This window comes from Notolepis coatsorum (assembly GCF_963971535.1).
Source record: "Notolepis coatsorum genome assembly, chromosome: 17".
NCBI lineage: Eukaryota > Metazoa > Chordata > Actinopteri > Aulopiformes > Paralepididae > Notolepis > Notolepis coatsorum.
Genome location: NC_140181.1, coordinates 35,168,977 through 35,187,765, shown reverse-complemented (window position 1 = coordinate 35,187,765; position 18,789 = coordinate 35,168,977). Strand labels below are relative to the sequence as shown.

The following is an 18,789-nucleotide window of genomic DNA, read 5'->3' as shown; positions in this document are numbered from 1 at the left end:
ATTAGGCATGATGGATTTTCTCAGAAATGTAAAATGTCTCAGAATGAGCCCATAGTTTCACTCGAGACGTTTTTACACAACCCTTTGTTCTGTCACCGCCATCTAAACACACCTCTGGTATTTCCATCCCCGGCTGCCGTTGCTAGGCAGAACGGTCGCTAGGCAGAGCGGAAAACGGCTGGACGTGAAAACTCTTCGGTTGAAAAATTTCTGTTGCAACCAGGAAGTGACGTCGTGGCTCCCCGTCAGCCTGTGTTGATGTTTTGTGGAGAACGGGAAGAGAGAGAGAGAGACGCTTTGTTTTTGTTCTCCTACGACCTCGAAAAACCGACTAGTTATTGATTACGTTGATGTTTCTCATTAGATAAGAGCCTAAGGTCGACTATTCTGCCAGAAAGGCCGGGCTGAGAGGCGAAGGAAACGCGCCATTTAATCCAGAAAGGAGCAAGCGTCGCCCCTTTGACCCCCTCCCTAACACACTAACTCACACACACACACTAACACGCACACACACACACACACAAATAACCATGACGATTCTACCGAAGAAGAAGCCGACCTCCGGTGTCGGGGTGTCGGACCACCCGGATGATCCGGACCGGAGGAGCGGCGCTGACCCGCACCAGCACCCGCACCACCGGCCCCGGGCCTCGCCTCCCCCGTGGTCCTACCAGCCCGCGCCGGCCTCGGCCAGGGACGACAGGCGGAACATCGAGGCGAGCTCTCGGCCCCAGCAGGCCTCTCCTCCTCAGCCCGTCGGCTCCGCTTCTCCCGTCGGCGGCGGACCGGGTGGCGAAGGGAGGGAGAGCAGCGGGGGCATGGGCGCCGGGACGAGGGGGGAACTCGCCGCGTCGGCCGGGGGGCTAGGCTGCGGAGGAGGCGGCGTCGGGAGCTGCTGCTCGGGGCCCGGGCTCAGCAAGAGGCGGCGACAGGCCGGCACCTGCTCCGGCGGGGTGGTGGTGGCTCTGGCCGGAGGAGGGCAGCCCGGGGCGAGCGGGCCGGGAAGTGTCGGGACCGGACAGGACACGGAGGAGGGAGCCGGGGGGAACAACAGCGAGGACGAGTACGAGAACGCCGCCAGGCTGCAGTCCGTGGACCCGGCGACCGTGGAACAGGTAACCTACTGTTTCTTACTAGTGACTAGTGTTTGATTGATTGATTGAAAACTTTATTAACAGATTGCAGAATGGGTACAGTACAGCTCAATACACACAATTGTTAAGGGAATGCAGACCAGAGAAAGACTTTCGTCGTGTTTACACCAGGGTCCCCCATTTTCAATTCAACATATGACATACAGGTAGACAGTACTGTTACATCTGTACATTTATGACATACCAGATTTGCAAATACAGTACTGTTTGTGATACAAAAATAGTCTACAAAAGAGAGTATATACATTTGAAGTAGAAACTGTACATTGGAGGAATAAATTGACAATTGACTCGAACCCCCCATCCTACTGGTGACAGGTGTTAGCTGGGCATAGAACGGAATACAAGCGCAGTGGATTCTAACAGGAGGTATGAACTGGGACACGTGTTATCTGTGGTGAATTCCTCTTGTCATTATGAACTAAGGCCCAGGAGAATCAGCAGCTACAGCTCAGATAAGACTGGAAAGATAGGTATTTACTTAACAACATATTAATGGGAGCTGGAATTTACGCACATGGTGACATCACATAGTAGGTAGTATGTAAACAAGTCTTACAACGGATATCATAATGAAGGTGGACTACTAAAAGCATTATGACAACTATTAGGATGTAAAGCCATGGATCTGAGGTGTCATGGGAGTCTGATGGCCTACAGGAGGTGAGTTGGAGAAGGTGAGAACTAATTAAATATGACATTAGCAGGAGCCAGCTGGGGTTCTAACCCACAGCACTATGATCACACGTAGCAGTTATCCAACAGATAGCAGGGCTCAGGAAGTGAGTGGGGAGTTAGACGGTTGCTATGCGTTGCTACAGACGCCAGTTGTCATCGTCGGTGGGTTAGTTACATGGGTTTGTATTGAGAAATGGACGGGTCGAGGTTTCTCCCATGATGTTCCTGATCAGTACAGTAGTACCTTATATTCCAAAAATCCGCCTGTCAACAGATACAGTCAACTGGAGTGAGACTCTACAGATGATGACCATCATGGAAGAAACCTCCATCCCTGCCTGCCTCCCGTTTTGTGTACATTTTGCAGTTTAAATTTGTGTAAGGGGTGATAGTGGCTCAGGAGGTAGAGAAGTTGTCTGGTAATTGGAAGGTTCCTGGCAGCGTGTCGAAGTGTCCTTGAGCGAAACACTTAACCCCTCAACTGCTCCCGACAAGAAGGTTGGCACCTTGGATGGTTGCCTCCGTCGTCAAATTCAATACATTTACATTTAGTCATTTAGCTGACACTTTTATCCAAAGAAACTTACAAATTCTATACAACAAGTCAGCAGGAAGGGTACAACTCTGGCAGCTAAGGGTATGGGGTATTGTTCATCTAGCAGTGCCGAACTTGAATGCTACACTTGAGTGCATAGTTGTATAGATATATTAGCATAGTAGTATAGGTATTGTAGCATAGTAGATAGTAGTATCGACATATTAGTATAGTAGGTAGGTACTAGGTAGTAGTAGTATAGACATAGTAGCATAGTACAAAGTAGATAGTAGTATAGACATATTAGTATAGTAGGTAGGTACTAGGTAGTAGTAGTATAGACATAGTAGCATAGTACAAAGTAGATAGTAGTATAGACATAGTAGCATAATACATAGTAGATAGTAGTATATACATATTAGCATAGTAGGTAGTAGTATAGCTATAGTAGCATTATACATAGTAGTATAGACATATTAGCATAGTAGTATAGACATAGTAGCATAATACATAGATTGTAACTGAGGGGTACAATTCCCTGACTGTATTGTTAAGTATGGTATTATTAAACCACTACCTCTTGTACTTTAACTTCTGGCCATCCAGTACATGATATAAATATGATGAACACTTTCCCACCTGATGAAACGAAGTCCACACAAATGTACAAATCGAATATTTAATATAGCAAAAGGTATATACAACGTTCACTTGTTTACACTTATGATTTGAAATGCACTTGTATGGCAAATGAGTATTCGTAGGTAAATCAACATTGAATGTCCAATCTCTGGTTACGCAGGGAGTAAGTATACAACCTGGATATTTAGGAAACTATAGCGATGGTACTTAAATCATTATAGCTGGATACACTAAGGGGGGGGGGGGGGTCCCGCTGGTTGTAAGACAGTAGGAGGGGGGGGTTAGAGAAGCCGCTGGCGGTATCCCATCTGGCCGACAGTTTCTTGGGAGAATTCAAAGTCTTGAACACGGTGCCCACAGAACCTCGGTCCGCAGACGAATACAGCTGGACCCTCTGGTGGACGGTAGCTGCCGGTCCACAACGGAGAGACGTGAGGCGACCTCACTGGTGTAGAGCGCCGTCTCACCTGGAGTCCTCTCCGGGGGGTAGTTCCAACACTCCGCAGTGTTGGCCGTTATCCATGGAATAATCAAAGCACCCAAAGCATAATCCAAGCCGTGGAAGGCTCGCCGTCGTCCGGGTAGAGTAATCCAATGTACAGGTCCAGTCGCCCTGGCCCGGAGCTCCTCGGATGCAAGCACCACTAGTGGTCTGCCCAGCCTGGTTAAGACTCCAGATAACGTCAGGAACGATGGGGGGACTGATAACTTTATAACTCTAACCGAACGATGCACCATACATAAATAGACTATTATTAGCTTAATAGAATACGTCCAACTCGACGGTATAGTGCCAAACTATGACTATTCAACTATTAATCCACACGATATCTCAATGCCTATTCTGAGGCCAAGTAGGCCTTACTGCACCACACGTGCGTCGTGGGTGAGGCTTCGCGTCTGTTACTCTGTTGGAGGGTAAAGAACTGGACTAAAAGAAAGTTCTACTTTACTTGCGCCATATATATATGCGCTATGAACAAATAGTACCATTCGTATTTCGCCAGACGTATTCCTACGCGGAACCGGGGCTTGCCACGACATGTTGGGCGGCACGATTGAACTTGAACCTAGGGGTATGGCTGCTGGCGCCAGGTTCTCGTCCAATGGTAGAATGAAACTATTATGGGCTGTTTAGTAGACTAAAGGGATATTCAGTGCATATTGTACAAGGAATATACAGGGGATATCAAACGATATACAAATACTATTTAAATATATATATATAAATAAACATATATATTCGGTTTAATCTGATCCTTCACAACATAGATAGTAGTATAGATATAGCAGCATAGTACATAGTAGATAGTATAGACATAGTAGCATAATACATAGTAGATAATAATAGTATAGACATAGTAGCATAGTACATTGTAAATAGTGAACAGGAGGTCTATTTGTATTAAAAACAATAGATTGTTTTTCATTTAAATGTCTGGAAGAGCTATAAAAGAAAAAAAAAATCATGATATTTCCGTTGCCTTTTTTGAGTTGATCTAAATGTTACTGATTGTGTTAAATGGGCATATAATATCGTCTCATATCGATCGCAGGCACCTGAATCGAATCGTATCGTATCGTTGCAGACTTTGTGAAATATCGTCGTATCGTTGTCCAAAGAATCAATATCGTATCGTATTGTGATGAAACTGGTGATTTCCACCCCTAGTAAATAGTAGTATAGACTTATTAGTACATAGTAGTATATAGACATAGTAGTAGCATAGTACATCATAGATAGTATAGGCATAGTAGCATAATACGTAATAGAAGACGGTAAGAAATTTATTTTTAAATTTCAGATATTGAGATATCTAAGTGTGTTTTTCGTCGACTGCAGAACATTTGACAGGTTTCAGCTCCTGTCATGTGTGTGAGTGTGTGAATGTGAGATATAAGTTGTAAAGCATGTTGGATACAAATTAAAAACACTATATACAAAGGAAGTCCATTTACCTGACATCACGTTCCCGAGCCCTGTTGTGATGATCGGTTGGAAAGTGAGGTGAAAGAATGACATAGTATGAGCTGGGATTTGAACACGCAACATCACAGTGGTTCTCAACCCTTTTCATGTCAAGAACCCCAAATGAATACACATTAGACCCCCAGACCCCTGTTTTAATAGACTCTGTCTCAGGGATCGAGCCCGAACCCAAACTGAATTTACCCAAGGGGATCAATAAAGGAATATCATATCTTATCTTTGTGGTAGATGCTGATACCGATGTTGGAGTGTAAGAAATTCCGATATGGATATATCAGCCGATATTCTTCATACATATATATATCTATGTGTAGTCCCACACCTTACCTCTTCCAGCCAATCTGTTAAAAAAATATGAATAAAAAAAAGGGTGAGACATTAACACATTGGGCTTTAACGTGCCAGGTTTCCATAGCATATTTTCACTGTGCGTCACTATGTTTGGAGAGCTATATCTGTATTCTATATTATAGCTATGGAGACGATACTATGGTCATTTGACAGTGACTTTCTTCAGTCGAACATGCAAAAAAGTATAGTTTAGGAGTGATCCGGGATAATTCCTGAAAAGCTGAGTTATAGGGCGCTACGCGTCTATTCTACTATAAGCATTGGCGTTTCTTGCCTGGACACGCTACTATTTCCAAATCAAATGTATATAATAGGTTTGAACAAGAAGGAGGGCTGCAGCGTCTTTGTGGTGTGAATCCAGTTTTTCTTTGACGGTGCTCTTGGATAAAAATAAGGAAGTTCCAGGCACTCTTCTTGTATATAAAAAAGGCTTTAATAAATAGCTTAGTCCATTGTATAACCATAAAAAAAACACCATGTTTCGGCCTCTCTATCGGCCTTCTTCAGGGCATGATAGGTAATTCATCATGAATGCATGAAAGGGGGGGGGGGGCAGGGCTGTACAGTGCGACGAGGGCATCGCATATTGCGCCAGAATTTTGCCTGTGCGAATACAGAAAAATATTTGGGGACACCCTTGCGAGTACTGATTTCAACCCTTTCATTCGCATTTCACTCCTTTTTTTCGAGGAATTTAAACGTTGCAAACTAATCTTGTTGGCCGTTTTCTATATCTCTCCTAGTCTCCTCCCTCTGTCTCTCTCTGTCTGCCCGAGGAGCGGGGCTGTTAGTTACACACTCACGCCACTCTAGTCGCTCACACTCACACATGCACATACGGGTACTTGAGAGGTGCAGCTGTCCATGCTGAATCAGAGCAGAGCTCATCATAGTGGAGAGAACGAAATGTTCGAAAAAAGCATGCATAGCGCGACCTGTGTAACATTAAGTTACACTGCTATCTCCTATCTTAACCGATTCGCGGCCAACCACGTATATATACGTGATTGGGCGCCATCCTTTGAAGGCCAACCACGTATACGTTGTAAACTCGGTTATGCTTTTATTCCATTTTAATATCCTACTCAATGTCACAGAGCTGTATTTTGGCTGGAAACGGCATATCGGGACTCCGAAAGTGCAGTACCGGCCAGATCCTGGTATTGGCGCTGTCTCGATAATGCAGTTTTCCCTGTTGCAGACCGGGTGTCACTTTTTTTTCGCTCCAGGTTAGCTTTTCTGTTAGCCTAAAGCTATGGCTTTACCAGATCGCCTGGAATACTTTTTGCTACGCCGAATTCAGTATGCAGTAAAGGAATATAGCATCAGCCAATGAACATATCGATCTACCAGATGGCGATCAAGTAACTGGGAAATTCTTTTTGGAATCCAACCGGCCACAGGTAAGAGCGATTTGACGTCAATTTCAGTCTGATCGGGCCTTGTTCTCATAGCCATCCACCCGGTCAGTGTATGATGTTGCAATAATGAATGCCGTTATTGGTAATCAATAATCAGAAACGCCCCCCCCCCCCCCCCCCTTTCATGCATTCATGGTGGAACATGATACCGATCATATGCATTTCGATTTTTAACTCTAGCTTGTGTAGGGCCGAAACGCCAATCGATTTAACGTTATTAGCTTAGCGCCCTATAACTAGCTTTTCAGGAATTACCCCAGACCATTGCGGTATATAGTTCATATTCACAACGCTATAAAACGGGAACGTATTGATGAAAAAAATATTTCTTTATGGCATATTGTAGGGATGCACCGATCCGATATTGGTATCGGCCGCCGATATCAGTAAAATAGCTGGATCGGGTATTAGGTAAAAAAAAAAATTATATACCGGTATATCGGATTTAATTTTTAATTTTTTTTTAATAAAATAAGATAACCATTCAGTACATTTATATCTGTGTTAATTTGTTACATTTAGTTTCACTGAGTTAGGAAAGTAATGTTTTAAGTCAAGCCTGATGTTGCCTTGCACAAAAGAATGATCCCAGTCTCTTCCACACAGTGACAGTGAGGCATACAGTTTATTAATTGAATGAATGAAGTTTATTTTCTGTCTTTGTTTACAACAAATCAAAAACACACTTGTGATCCTTTACAATTCTTAAAAACAAAATATATTTTAATATAAAAAAAAAACATGGATAAATGTTTTTTTTTTTTTTTTTAAACCTTTTTGGTGAAAAAATTGACAATGGGTATCGGATCGGTATCTATCGGCCGATACCCAAACCCAGGTATCGGTATTGGGACTGAAAAAGTTGGATCGGTGCATCCCTAGTTTATACTGTAGTGTCAATTGACACTTGTTACTGCTGGAGGGACTGACATCGAAAGGGTTGCTTCCTACAAATATCTAGGCATTACAGTGGACGAGAACCGTACGTTTAAATCTCACATAGACAAACTTGTGTCAAAGCTGAAGCTTAAACTCGGCTTCTTTTTCAGAAACAGGTCCTGTTTTTCACTTAAAGTGAGAAGTCACCTGATCTCGACCACCTTCTTACCACTACTCGATTATGGTGACTTACTCTATATGTATGCACCTGATCAGTACCTTAGAAAGCTTGATACTGTGTACCATTCTGCCTTACGCTTTGTCACGGGATGTGGAAATCGAGTGCACCATTGCACCCTATATACCATTGCAAGTTTATCCATCTCTACAAATACGGCGATTTTCTCGATGGCTCTCTCTGGTGCACAAAGCTCTGCTTAAACTGGTTCCCTCGTACCTAAGTGTGCTTCTGTGCACAAAGCAATATAAGTATGCCCTTCGTTCTCAAGCTGTTCTAACACTGGAAGTTCCCCATATGAGAACTGAATTGGGAAAAAGGGCTTTTAAATATGCTGCTCCTTCATCTTGGAACAAGATACAGGAGGACCTAAAATTACCAGGACTGGTCACCCTCGGAGAATTCAAAGCCATTTTAAAATCCTACGAACTCAGTTCCCTTGGTCAGTGCAACTGTGTTTGATCATTTGCCTGTTTGATAACTTGCCTGAAATTGGAGCTTGATGTAAATGTTTTATCTGTATTTTATTGTGATGTTCTTTTTTATGTTGAAACTTTCTGCTGCCTTGCTTGGCCAGATCGCTCTTGAAAAAGAGATTTTAATCTCAATGATGCTTATCTGGTTAAATAAAGGATTTGATTGATTGATTGAATGACAATGGACACATAGCAATAATATAAAATATAGATTTAGCAGCCTCTACAAACAACCTCACGCACAGTGAAAACTTGTAATGAAAAGCTGGCCTCATATGTGTTAACGTTAGCAAGCTAATCATGCATGGCGCGACGTGTGTAACATTAAGTTACACTGCTATCGTTAGCAAGCTAAGCATGCATAGCGCGACGAAGTTACACTGCTATCGTTTGCAAGCTAAGCATGCATAGCATGACCCGTGTAACGCTAACTTGTGTTGAGAGGGCCTACCTGGAGGAGGTCAAGGTTCTAGCGGGATGGTGTCAAGAGAACAGCCTCTCCCTGAATGTCAGCAAAACAAAGGAGATGATTGTGGACTTTAGGAGGTCGGGGGTCAGGGACTACAGACCCCTCAGCATCGACGGGGCACCGGTTGAGAGAGTGAACAGTTTTAAGTACCTCGGAGTCCACATATCCAAGTTCTTGACATGGACCACACACGACAGTGTTGTGAAGAAGGCACGGCAACGCCTCTACTTCCTCAGGCGCCTAAGGAAGTTCCAAGTCAGTCAGAAGATTCTTAAGAACTTCTACTCATAGGCGGCTAGGTGGTGCAGTGGGCAAGGTGCTCACCACCAATGCAGGAGACGCTGGGTTCGAGCAGGGACGCATTGCAGGGACGCATTGCTATCAGCTTGGCTGGTCGTTCATACTAATACAATTGGCAGTATTAGGGGGTGGGAAGCTGATGGGTGGGGATCGGACGTTGTGGACAGCGACTCCTACAGGTCGGTTGGTGCGCCTGCGCAGCAGAATCAGGAAGCGACGGGGGCGGCGTGCCCTCCAAACGCAGACCCCCGACGCTGAGAGATCGCGCTGTGCAGGTGAAAAGATGCGACTGCTGCTTCCTCGAGTACCAGAGGGGACACGTGATGTAAGGCTTAGTCCACATTGCAGCCGGCTTGTGGGAGGCATGGCCTAACAACGTTCGAGACAGGGGAGGGTAGAATTGGATGATACGAAATTGGGATGGGAGAAAAATAGAAAATGGGAGAAAAAGTAGATAAAAAAAAAAGAACTTCTACTCATGCACAATAGAGAGCATCCTGACTGGCAATATCACCTCCTGGTTTGGGAATAGCACCGCACAAGACCGTAGCAGACTACAGAGAGTGGCCCGTTCAGCCGAACGCACAATTGGAGGAGGGCTTCCCACTCTCCAGGGCATTTACAACAAGCGGTGCATGGGCAAGGCTAAGAGAATTATCAAAGACTCGAGCCACCCAAACAACTGCCACTTTGAACTGCTGCGGTCAGGCAAGCGATACCGGAGTCTCATGGCAAGCACAGAGAGACTCAGAAGAAGCTTCTATCCCCAGGCCATCAGGATGCTCAACGAACAATAACCGAATAGATTTCCTCATCGGTCGGTTTGATTATAGTTTTACGTTTTACCAGTAGTGCTGAGTCCAACATAGTCCAACATAGTCTGGTGGAAACGCACCTTATCGTCCATAATCATCATCCATATAATCCATTTAGTCTTTTTCATAATATCCAATAGTTCGCTCTAGGCGATTGCGTCCTGCTCACAGCTGCTCGCAACCTACTAGTAGACCCTAGTTGTTTGGGGGCTGTGGGGGCCATGCATGTTCATAAGGTAGGCAGTACTGCCACCTGGTGGGATTCAACCGTCATTGCAGGTCCAATCCACACTGACAAGGCCTGCGCGAGTGCCTAGTATGATAAAATCGGAGAAAAAAAAACGATCTAAACCCGAACTATCTCGGGTTTGGCGCTCAACGCTTGGATGAGTTAAGAGTATTGTAAACAATGAGTATTATAACTGAGTTATATCTAAACAATGAAGTCGGAGTGTGCTCTGCTGGACAAACTGTGATGACACCATTTCTAAATTACCCCAAGCATTTTTATCTGCATTGTGTTCTGTAAAAAAAGTTTTAATATTGGCACACTGATGTGTCTGTGATAGGCCAATATCGGCTGACTGATTAATCGGTCGGGCTCTAATGGGAACTGGACTGTCGCATACCTACGCAAAATACAGTTTTCTGGTCAGTGTTTCCTATATAGAAATTTCAACCAAATGACAGAAGTATCAAGTTCCTCATCTATTCAGAAGAGGAACTTCATCTAGATTCCACTGTGATCTATATACCTGAGGAGTGAGGTTCCACTGTGATCTATAGACCTGGGGAGTGAGGTTCCACTGTGATCTATAGACCTGGGGAGTGAGGTTCCACCTGTGATTTATAGACCTGGGGAGTGAGGTTCCACTGTGATCTATAGACCTGGGGAGGGAGGTTCCACTGTGATCGATAGACCTGGGGAGTGAGGTTCCACTGTGATCTATAGACCTGGGGAGTGAGGTTCCACGTCCTGTGATCTATAGACCTGGGGAGTGAGGTTCCACTTGTGATCTATAGACCTGGGGAGTGAGGTTCCACTGTGATCTATAGACCTGGAGAGTGAGGTTCCACTGTGATTTATAGACAAACATGGGGAGTGAGGTTCCAGTGTGATCTATAGATCTGGAGAGTGAGGTTCCACTGTGAGCTGTGAGAACTCAGCAAGACCGACGGCTTCTCAGTTACAGTGGGTGACAATATTGTCACAAGGAAAGATGAAATTACATACCTGGGTTCCATCCTAGAGGCAAATCTTTCCTGTGACAAAATGGCATCCAATGTAATCAAAAAAGTCAACCAACGAACTAGTTTCTTGTACCGGATCTCCTCTCTGGTAAACAAGAATACCCTGAAGACTCTGGCAGGAGCACTCATTCAAGGGTACTACGACTATGCTTGCACCTCATAGTACCAAAGCACCCCAAAGGCGCTAAAAACAAAATTACAAACATCTCAAAACAAACTGGTCAGACTACTGCTTGACCTTACTCCTAGAACCCACCTCACCCCTGCCCACTTTGACAACCTAGGATGGCTTAGAGTAGACGACAGAGTACAGCAACTTGCAATGGGCCTGGTCTACAAGATACACTACACTACTAAGGTACCCATGTACATTAGGGGTGGGGGAAAAAATCTATACGTAGTAGTATCGCGATACTGTATCGATACAGGGACGCCAAGTATCGATATTTAATTATTTATAATTTTTTTTATTAAAAAAATAAAATTTGTATAAGGAAGTTGCATTGTTCATTTCAATACCTGTAATAGTACAGTAGTCCACACACACACACACACACACACACACACACACACACACACACACACACACACACACACACACACACACACGTGCATTCAGTTAAGTTGGAATATGACTGTAATACAAACAGTTCAGTTTGTCAGGTACATGCAACACAGATTACAGTGTTTACATCTGTCAGCTTGAGAAAATACCATGTTCTGCAATAAAACATTTTGAAGTGAGATGAACAGACTGAACTTTATTTTATTAGATAAAACATGTTGACAAAAAAAAGGTAATAAATTAAATTTGATCAAAAAATAAAATCGCAATATTAATATCGCAATACTCAGCGTATCGCGATATATTTAGTATCGCGATACTATCATATCGTGACGCAAGTATCGCAATAGTATCGTATCGTGAGTAGGGATGGGTACCTTTCACATTTGAACCGATACCGGTACCGGTACCGGTACCTGTGAATCGATACCGGTACCCAACGGTACCTTTTTTCGGTACTTTAAAAAAAATAAAAAAAAATATTTTTTATTAATTTTTTATTTTTATTTAATTTTTTATTTTTTTTACTTTTTTCTTTTCATGTCAATGTTCACACGCACAATATATGCTTACCTAGGATTTGACTTGATTCAACAACAAAGCAGTCGGAGCAATGACAAGCCGAAAACTGTCGAAATTTAATTTACCTACCTCAGTCGTAAAAAAAAATCCAAACTTCAAATAACTACAATTTCAACAGTTTTCGGCTTGTCATTGCTGCTTTTCCGACTGCTTTGTTGTTGAATCAAGTCAAATCCTAGGTAAGCATATATTGTGCGTGTGAACGTTGACATGAAAAGAGAAAAGTAAAAAAAAAAAAAAAAAAAGTAAAAAAAAATGAATACCTTTTTTTTTTTTTTTCCGGTTTCTCACTTGATTCGATACTCGGTAGTACCGACGTGTTTCGGTTCGGTACCTCAAAAGTACCGAATTCGGTACCCATCCCTAATCGTGAGGTCACTGGCGATTCCCACCCCTAATGTACATGTCAAAATACTTCCCAAAGGTCAGTGAATACCACGACCACAACACCAGAGGGAGCTCCACAAATCATGTTAGACCCAGATTCGGCTCAAACAAGGGACTAAACACGTTTCGCAATTATGCCCCACATCAATGTGGAACGCCCTACCCACAGCTGTAAAGGAATGTGAATCACTACCCACCTTCAAAACCACTCTCAAAGAGCACCTACGGGAGACTGCAATTCGAAACTGGCCCCTGTAAATGTCCAAATCCAACCCCCTCCAATGTACAGTTACCCCCCCCCCCCCCCCCCGCCTACCCAACCCCCCCCCCCCCCCACCTCCAATGTACAGTTTCTTCCCCCTCAAATGTATATACTCTCTTTTTGTACTCATAAACAGTACTGTATATTTGTAGATCTGGTATGTCATACATGTCTAGATGTAACAGTACTGTATCTGTATGTCATGTATGTCATATATGTTATGATGAATTGAAAATGGGGGACCCTGATGTAAACAAGACAAAAGTCTTTCTCTGGTCTGCATCCCATTAACAATTGTGTGTATTAGGGCTGCAACGATTAGTCGACATAATCGACGACGTCGATCATAAAAACTTGGCGACGCAGAATTTTTGCATCGATGCGTCAAACAAATTATAATTTGTTTTTGTTTTTATAATATCTTTTTTTTGCACTACCTATCTTTGTGAAAGTGGCTTCTCAGCTCTGGTCCAGTTGAAGACAAAGCAGAGGAACAGATTGGACATTGAGCATGACCTCAGAGTTGCTTTGTCTACCATCACCCCAGATTTTGAGACTCTTGTCAGGAGCAAACAACATCCCCAGTTATCCCATTAGTTCCCTGGGATGTTAAGCTAAGAAGTCTGCTAAGAAGGATATATTATTTATTATTATTATTTGATTTCATTGTGTTTTAGCCCTAGTTGCACTTTTGTTGCAACCCCAGTTATCCCATTAGTTCCCCCAAACTTACTGTCGGTCTGTTATGTTAAGCTAAGAAGTCTGCTAAGAGCCCGGAAAACGAGCCGCGCCCACAGGAAGCAGAGATGGAGGGTGTGACAGAAATAATCGTTAGATTAGTCGACTAATCGAAAAAATTATCGACAGATTAGTCTACTACCAAAATAATCTTTAGTTGCAGCCCTAGTGTGTATTAAGCTGTACTGTATTGTACCCATTCTGCAATCTGTTAATCATTTTCAATCAATCCATCAAGCTTTAGACCAGAGGAGTGATGTTCCACTGTGATTTATAGACCTGGGGAGTGAGGTTCCAGTGTGATCTATAGACCTGGGGAGTGAGGTTCCACTGTGCTCTATAGACCTGGGGAGTGAGGTTCCAGTGTGATATATAGACCTGGGGAGTGAGGTTCCACTGTGATCTATAGACCTGGGGAGTGAGGTTCCACTGTGATCTATAGACCTGGGGAGTGAGGTTCCACTGTGATCTATAGACCTGGGGAGTGAGGTTCCACTGTGATCTATAGACTTGGCGAGTGAGGTTCCAGTGTGATCTATAGACCTGGGGGAGTGAGGTTCCACTGTGATCTATAGACCTGGGGAGTGAGGTTCCACTGTGATCTAGACCTGGCGAGTAAGTTTCCTGACAGTGTGATCTATAGACCTGGGGAGTGAGGTTCCAGACAGTGTGATCTATAGACCTGGGGAGTGAGGTTCCAGTGTGATCTATAGACCTGGGGAGTGAGGTTCCAGTGTGATCTATAGACCTGGGGAGTGAGGTTCCACTGTGATCTATAGACCTGGGGAGTGAGGTTCCACTGTGATCTATAGACCTGGGGAGTGAGGTTCCACTGTGATCTATAGACCTGGGGAGTGAGGTTCCAGACAGTGTGATCTATAGACCTGGGGAGTGAGGTTCCAGTGTGATCCACGGACCTGGTCCCGCCGAGAGTCAGGACATGCATGGGGAAAGATGCATTTTTTTACTCTGCTACGGTAATGTGGAATGCCCTGCCAACATTTTTAAAACTCCTGAACTCCCCTCTCGGATTTAAATCCGCCCTAAAAACATGGCTCAGCAGCAACTCAAATTGGTCTTAAAATGTTTTTTTTATCTCTTTTATCATAACTTGGCTTTTATTTCTTTTATCATGAGTTGCTTTTAAGGGTTTGCGGATTTTCTTTTAACATTAGTTAACTGTATGAGTTGTCAGGTTAGGTGTTTTTATAATTTTTTTTTTTAGAATGTGTCCTGTCAGTGTACATGTCCATTTGTGTTTCTGTGCCTTTTTATGTTCCATGTATGGACCACAATGGAAACAAGCCTTGGCTTTATTGTGTTTTATCCATTTTTGACCTGCGTTATTGACACTGTTATTGTCTTGTCTTTTAAAATGTTTTTTTTGTCATACGATTTGTGTCAAAATAAAGTATTCAATTCAATTCAATCTATAGACCTGGGGAGTGAGGTTCCAGACAGTGTGATCTATAGACCTGGGGAGTGAGGTTCCAGACAGTGTGATCTATAGACCTGGGGAGTGAGGTTCCACTATGATCTATAGACCTGGGGAGTGAGGTTCCAGACAGTGTGATCTATAGACCTGCGGAGTGAGGTTCCAGACAGTGTGATCTATAGACCTGGGGAGTGAGGTTCCAGTGTGATCTATAGACCTGGGGAGTGAGGTTCCAGACAGTGTGATCTATAGACCTGGGGAGTGAGGTTCCAGACAGTGTGATCTATAGACCTGGGGAGTGAGGTTCCAGTGTGATCTATAGACCTGGGGAGTGAGGTTCCAGACAGTGTGATCTATAGACCTGGGGAGTGAGCTATACCCCCCCCCCCCCACACACACACACAAACAGAATTAGAATCTATTGAAAAGCAGTATAAATGGATTTGAACCTGGGACCATGAGATCCACAGGCGGCCGCACTAACCTGCTGGTTGACTGCGACCGACTCGTCTGTAGTTTACACTAATGATACCCTCAAGAAAAACGTTTTAGTGATTGAATGGAAAAGAAAATCAGGGTTCCCACGGTACCTGGAAAACATGGAATAAATTTTTTCATTTTCCAAGTATGGAAAAGTCATGGAAACTGAGCAAAAGTGAACACTTACATGGAATTAGAAACAGTTGTCCTGGAAAATTGTATTGGATGATGTGTAAAATAGTAATAAAATGAAACTATTGAGGGGCGGCTACGTGGCGTAGTGGGCAAGGCGCTCGCCACGAATGCTGGAGACGCTGGGCTCGCCTGTTCGAGCCCAGCGCTCCACATTGCTTTCAGTTTAGCTGGTCGTTCATACTAATACACATTGGCCGTATTAGGGGGTGGGAAACTGATGGGTGTGGATCGGGCGTTGTGGACAGCGACTCCTACAGGTCGGTTGGTGCGCCTGCGCAGTAGAATCAGGAAGTGTCGGGGGCAGCGTGAGCCTCCCACGCGTTACTCCTCGCCACTGAGAGATCGAGCTGCGCAGGTGAAAAGATGCGACTGCTGTTACCTCAAGTACCGGAGGGGACTTGTGCTATGTATGACTTAGTCCACATTGCAGCCGGCTTGTGGGAGGCAAGAAACAGCGTTCGTGACAGGGGAGGGTTGAATTGGATGATACGAAATTGGGATGGGAGAAAATGTAGAAAATGGGAGAAAAAGTGGATAAAAAAAAAATGAACTATTGAGCATAAAATTAAGATGAGTTTATAAAAACCCTTTACATGTGAACAGCGTTTACTGTAGATATAAATGGATGATCCCATATTGTAGAGCATGCTCTTGGCATCCTATATTGGATGTTGGAATTTGATGCAGGCAACTTGGTGATATGGACTTTAAAAGTATAGTTTCGGATTGGTGGACTTCAGGAATAATAACGTTACTCGCGATCTCAATAGAAGGGTCAAATACATGCATTTCCCAGCCAACACGGGATCCTTGACATCTACAGTGAAACTTCTTATGCAAGTTTATCCTCAAATGTAAGTACTGTTGCTGTGTTTTAACTGTGTGGTAAACCTGGGTTTATCAACGTTAGTTAGTAAGCAGTGCAATCTTGCTAACTAGCTAGCAACTTCAGTTTGAGTTTGTTTTTGAATTTGGATTTAGTTAATGATGCAAGCACATGGAGTGCAATCTTGCTAGCCAATATTCAGTTTGCTAACTAACTAGCTACTAGCTAGTGTTGGCTAGCTTGCATTGTTAGCTAACTACCAATACATTTCCACATTAGGCTGTGACATTACTTCTATACTAGTTGACATGAATAGTCTAGTCTTGATACATTTTGTAACATTCATTGTTAGACATTTTTGAAAAATCATTGATCATGCCTAGACTGATTCTATACATCTATACTGTTAAGCTAAGCTTACTAGTGGGGTTGCTGTACTGAGGAACCACAGGGGAACCAGCCTTATGTTTTCCCTTTTAGGTTCATTAGTTTGATTTACAAAAGAGTAAGAGTAGAGTAGGCATACTACCCCTTCTACGTAAGACTCATAATCTAATAAGACTAATAATAAAGTAAAGAGGGAGGAGGAAGAGAAGAGGGGTGAAGATGAAAGAGGAGGAGGATAAGAGAGTAGAGGATGACCGAGGAAAAGGGAGAAGAGTGGAGAGGAGTTGAGGAGTAGGAAGAGAAGACCGGAGCGGACACGAGGGGAGGTGTGCAGAGAAGAGGACAGGATGAGATAGGAGAGGAGTGGAAGAGAGAACATATATCAATCCCAGTGCTCATGTGTTTCAAAGTTCCAGTTCAATAAATTGTTGTTCATCTACAGCTTGTTGCATTATTTCATGCATTGATATTATCAATAAGACATAATCTCTAAGCATTTACAATGTAGACTTGACTGGCACATCTTTTAAATCAAGTAAGTAGTCAGGTGTCCTAGGGGGTTGTGTGTGTGAGGGGAGGGGGGCGCGGATGGGGGTGGAAAGCTTCAGGGGCCTATAGATCATCACTTAATATGGTACCTGGAAAATCAGGAGGTAGCATGGAAAAAAATGTCAAGGCAAGCGTGGGAACCCTGTACTTGAGCTGAAACACCTAAAAACACCAAAAAGCTCCATTACCTCGTTGAACTTACAGGTTTCCCAGGGTTTAACATTGCTTGAAACGTTTGGGATACACAACTCAACAACATATAACATAGGTCTAGTCGTTTTTTTTTAATTTCTTTTTATGCAGAAATTCATTCAAACCTTTATTTCAACTCGTTAGGCGGGGTTTCCTTCATTTACAGAAACGTTGAAAAATAAACGGAGTATAACATAACACAATAAAATAATAATAAACAACAGCAGTTAAAAGTCACAAGTTGACACAGTGATCGGAAATCATTCTCTTGAATTCTGTACATTTTGGAAGAATCTCCAACTTTAGAGTTAGTTGGAGGTCATTCCAAGTGTCGGGTGCAACAATAGAGGGACCCTAAGAACCAGACCCTCAGAACCAGCCAGTCAAGTCCAATAGGTACCAAACCTCCATTCTAACAACATTGGCACAGCCCCTTTTTTAGATTTAGTTTTCGGCATTTTATTGCTTTATTTCGGATACAAGTCCGGCAGAGAGGAAGGATGGGAGAGATATGGGGGAAGACATTCGGCAAAGGTCGCCGGGAGTCGAACCCGGGACGGCCGTGTTGCACTACAGTGCGTTACGTGGTGCGCCACCCTGACGCCCCAAACATGTTATATCTTTAACCTAACCATGTGACTCTCTCTCTCACTCTCACTCTCACTCTCTCTCTCTCGCTCGCTCTCTCTCTCTCTCTCTCTCTCTCTCTCTCTCTCTCTCTCTCTCTCTCTCTCTCTCTCTCTCTCTCTCTCTCTCTCTCTCTCTCTCTCTCTCTCTCTCTCTCTCTCTCTCTCTCTCTCTCTCTTTGTGTGTGTGTGTGTGTGTGTGTGTGTGTGCGCGCGTGTGCGTGTGTGTGGCTGTCTGTCTGTCCAGCAGGAGCAGTGGTTTGAAAAGGCATTGGTGGAGAAGAAGGGTTTTGTTATTAAGAAGATGAAGGAGGACGGAGCCTGTCTGTTCAGAGCTGTTGGTGAGTAGATACATATATATATACA

General features: G+C 43.6%; 1 protein-coding gene across 4 annotated transcripts in view; it reads left to right on the top strand.

The window, feature by feature from the left end:
• Positions 1 to 266: 266 nt before the first annotated feature.
• The window catches only part of otud5a (OTU deubiquitinase 5a), an 81,020-nt gene continuing 62,497 nt past the window's right edge, over positions 267 to 18,789 (top strand). For 3 of the 4 annotated variants that reach the window (XM_084334206.1, XM_084334203.1, XM_084334204.1), the window contains exons 1-2: positions 267 to 1,115; positions 18,671 to 18,764. In XM_084334206.1, coding sequence (XP_084190332.1) covers positions 531 to 1,115; positions 18,671 to 18,764 — 679 coding nt within the window. In that variant the 5' untranslated portion in view covers positions 267 to 530. The remainder of the gene's footprint in view (positions 1,116 to 18,670; positions 18,765 to 18,789) is intronic. The other variant, XM_084334205.1, reaches the window with a different exon arrangement.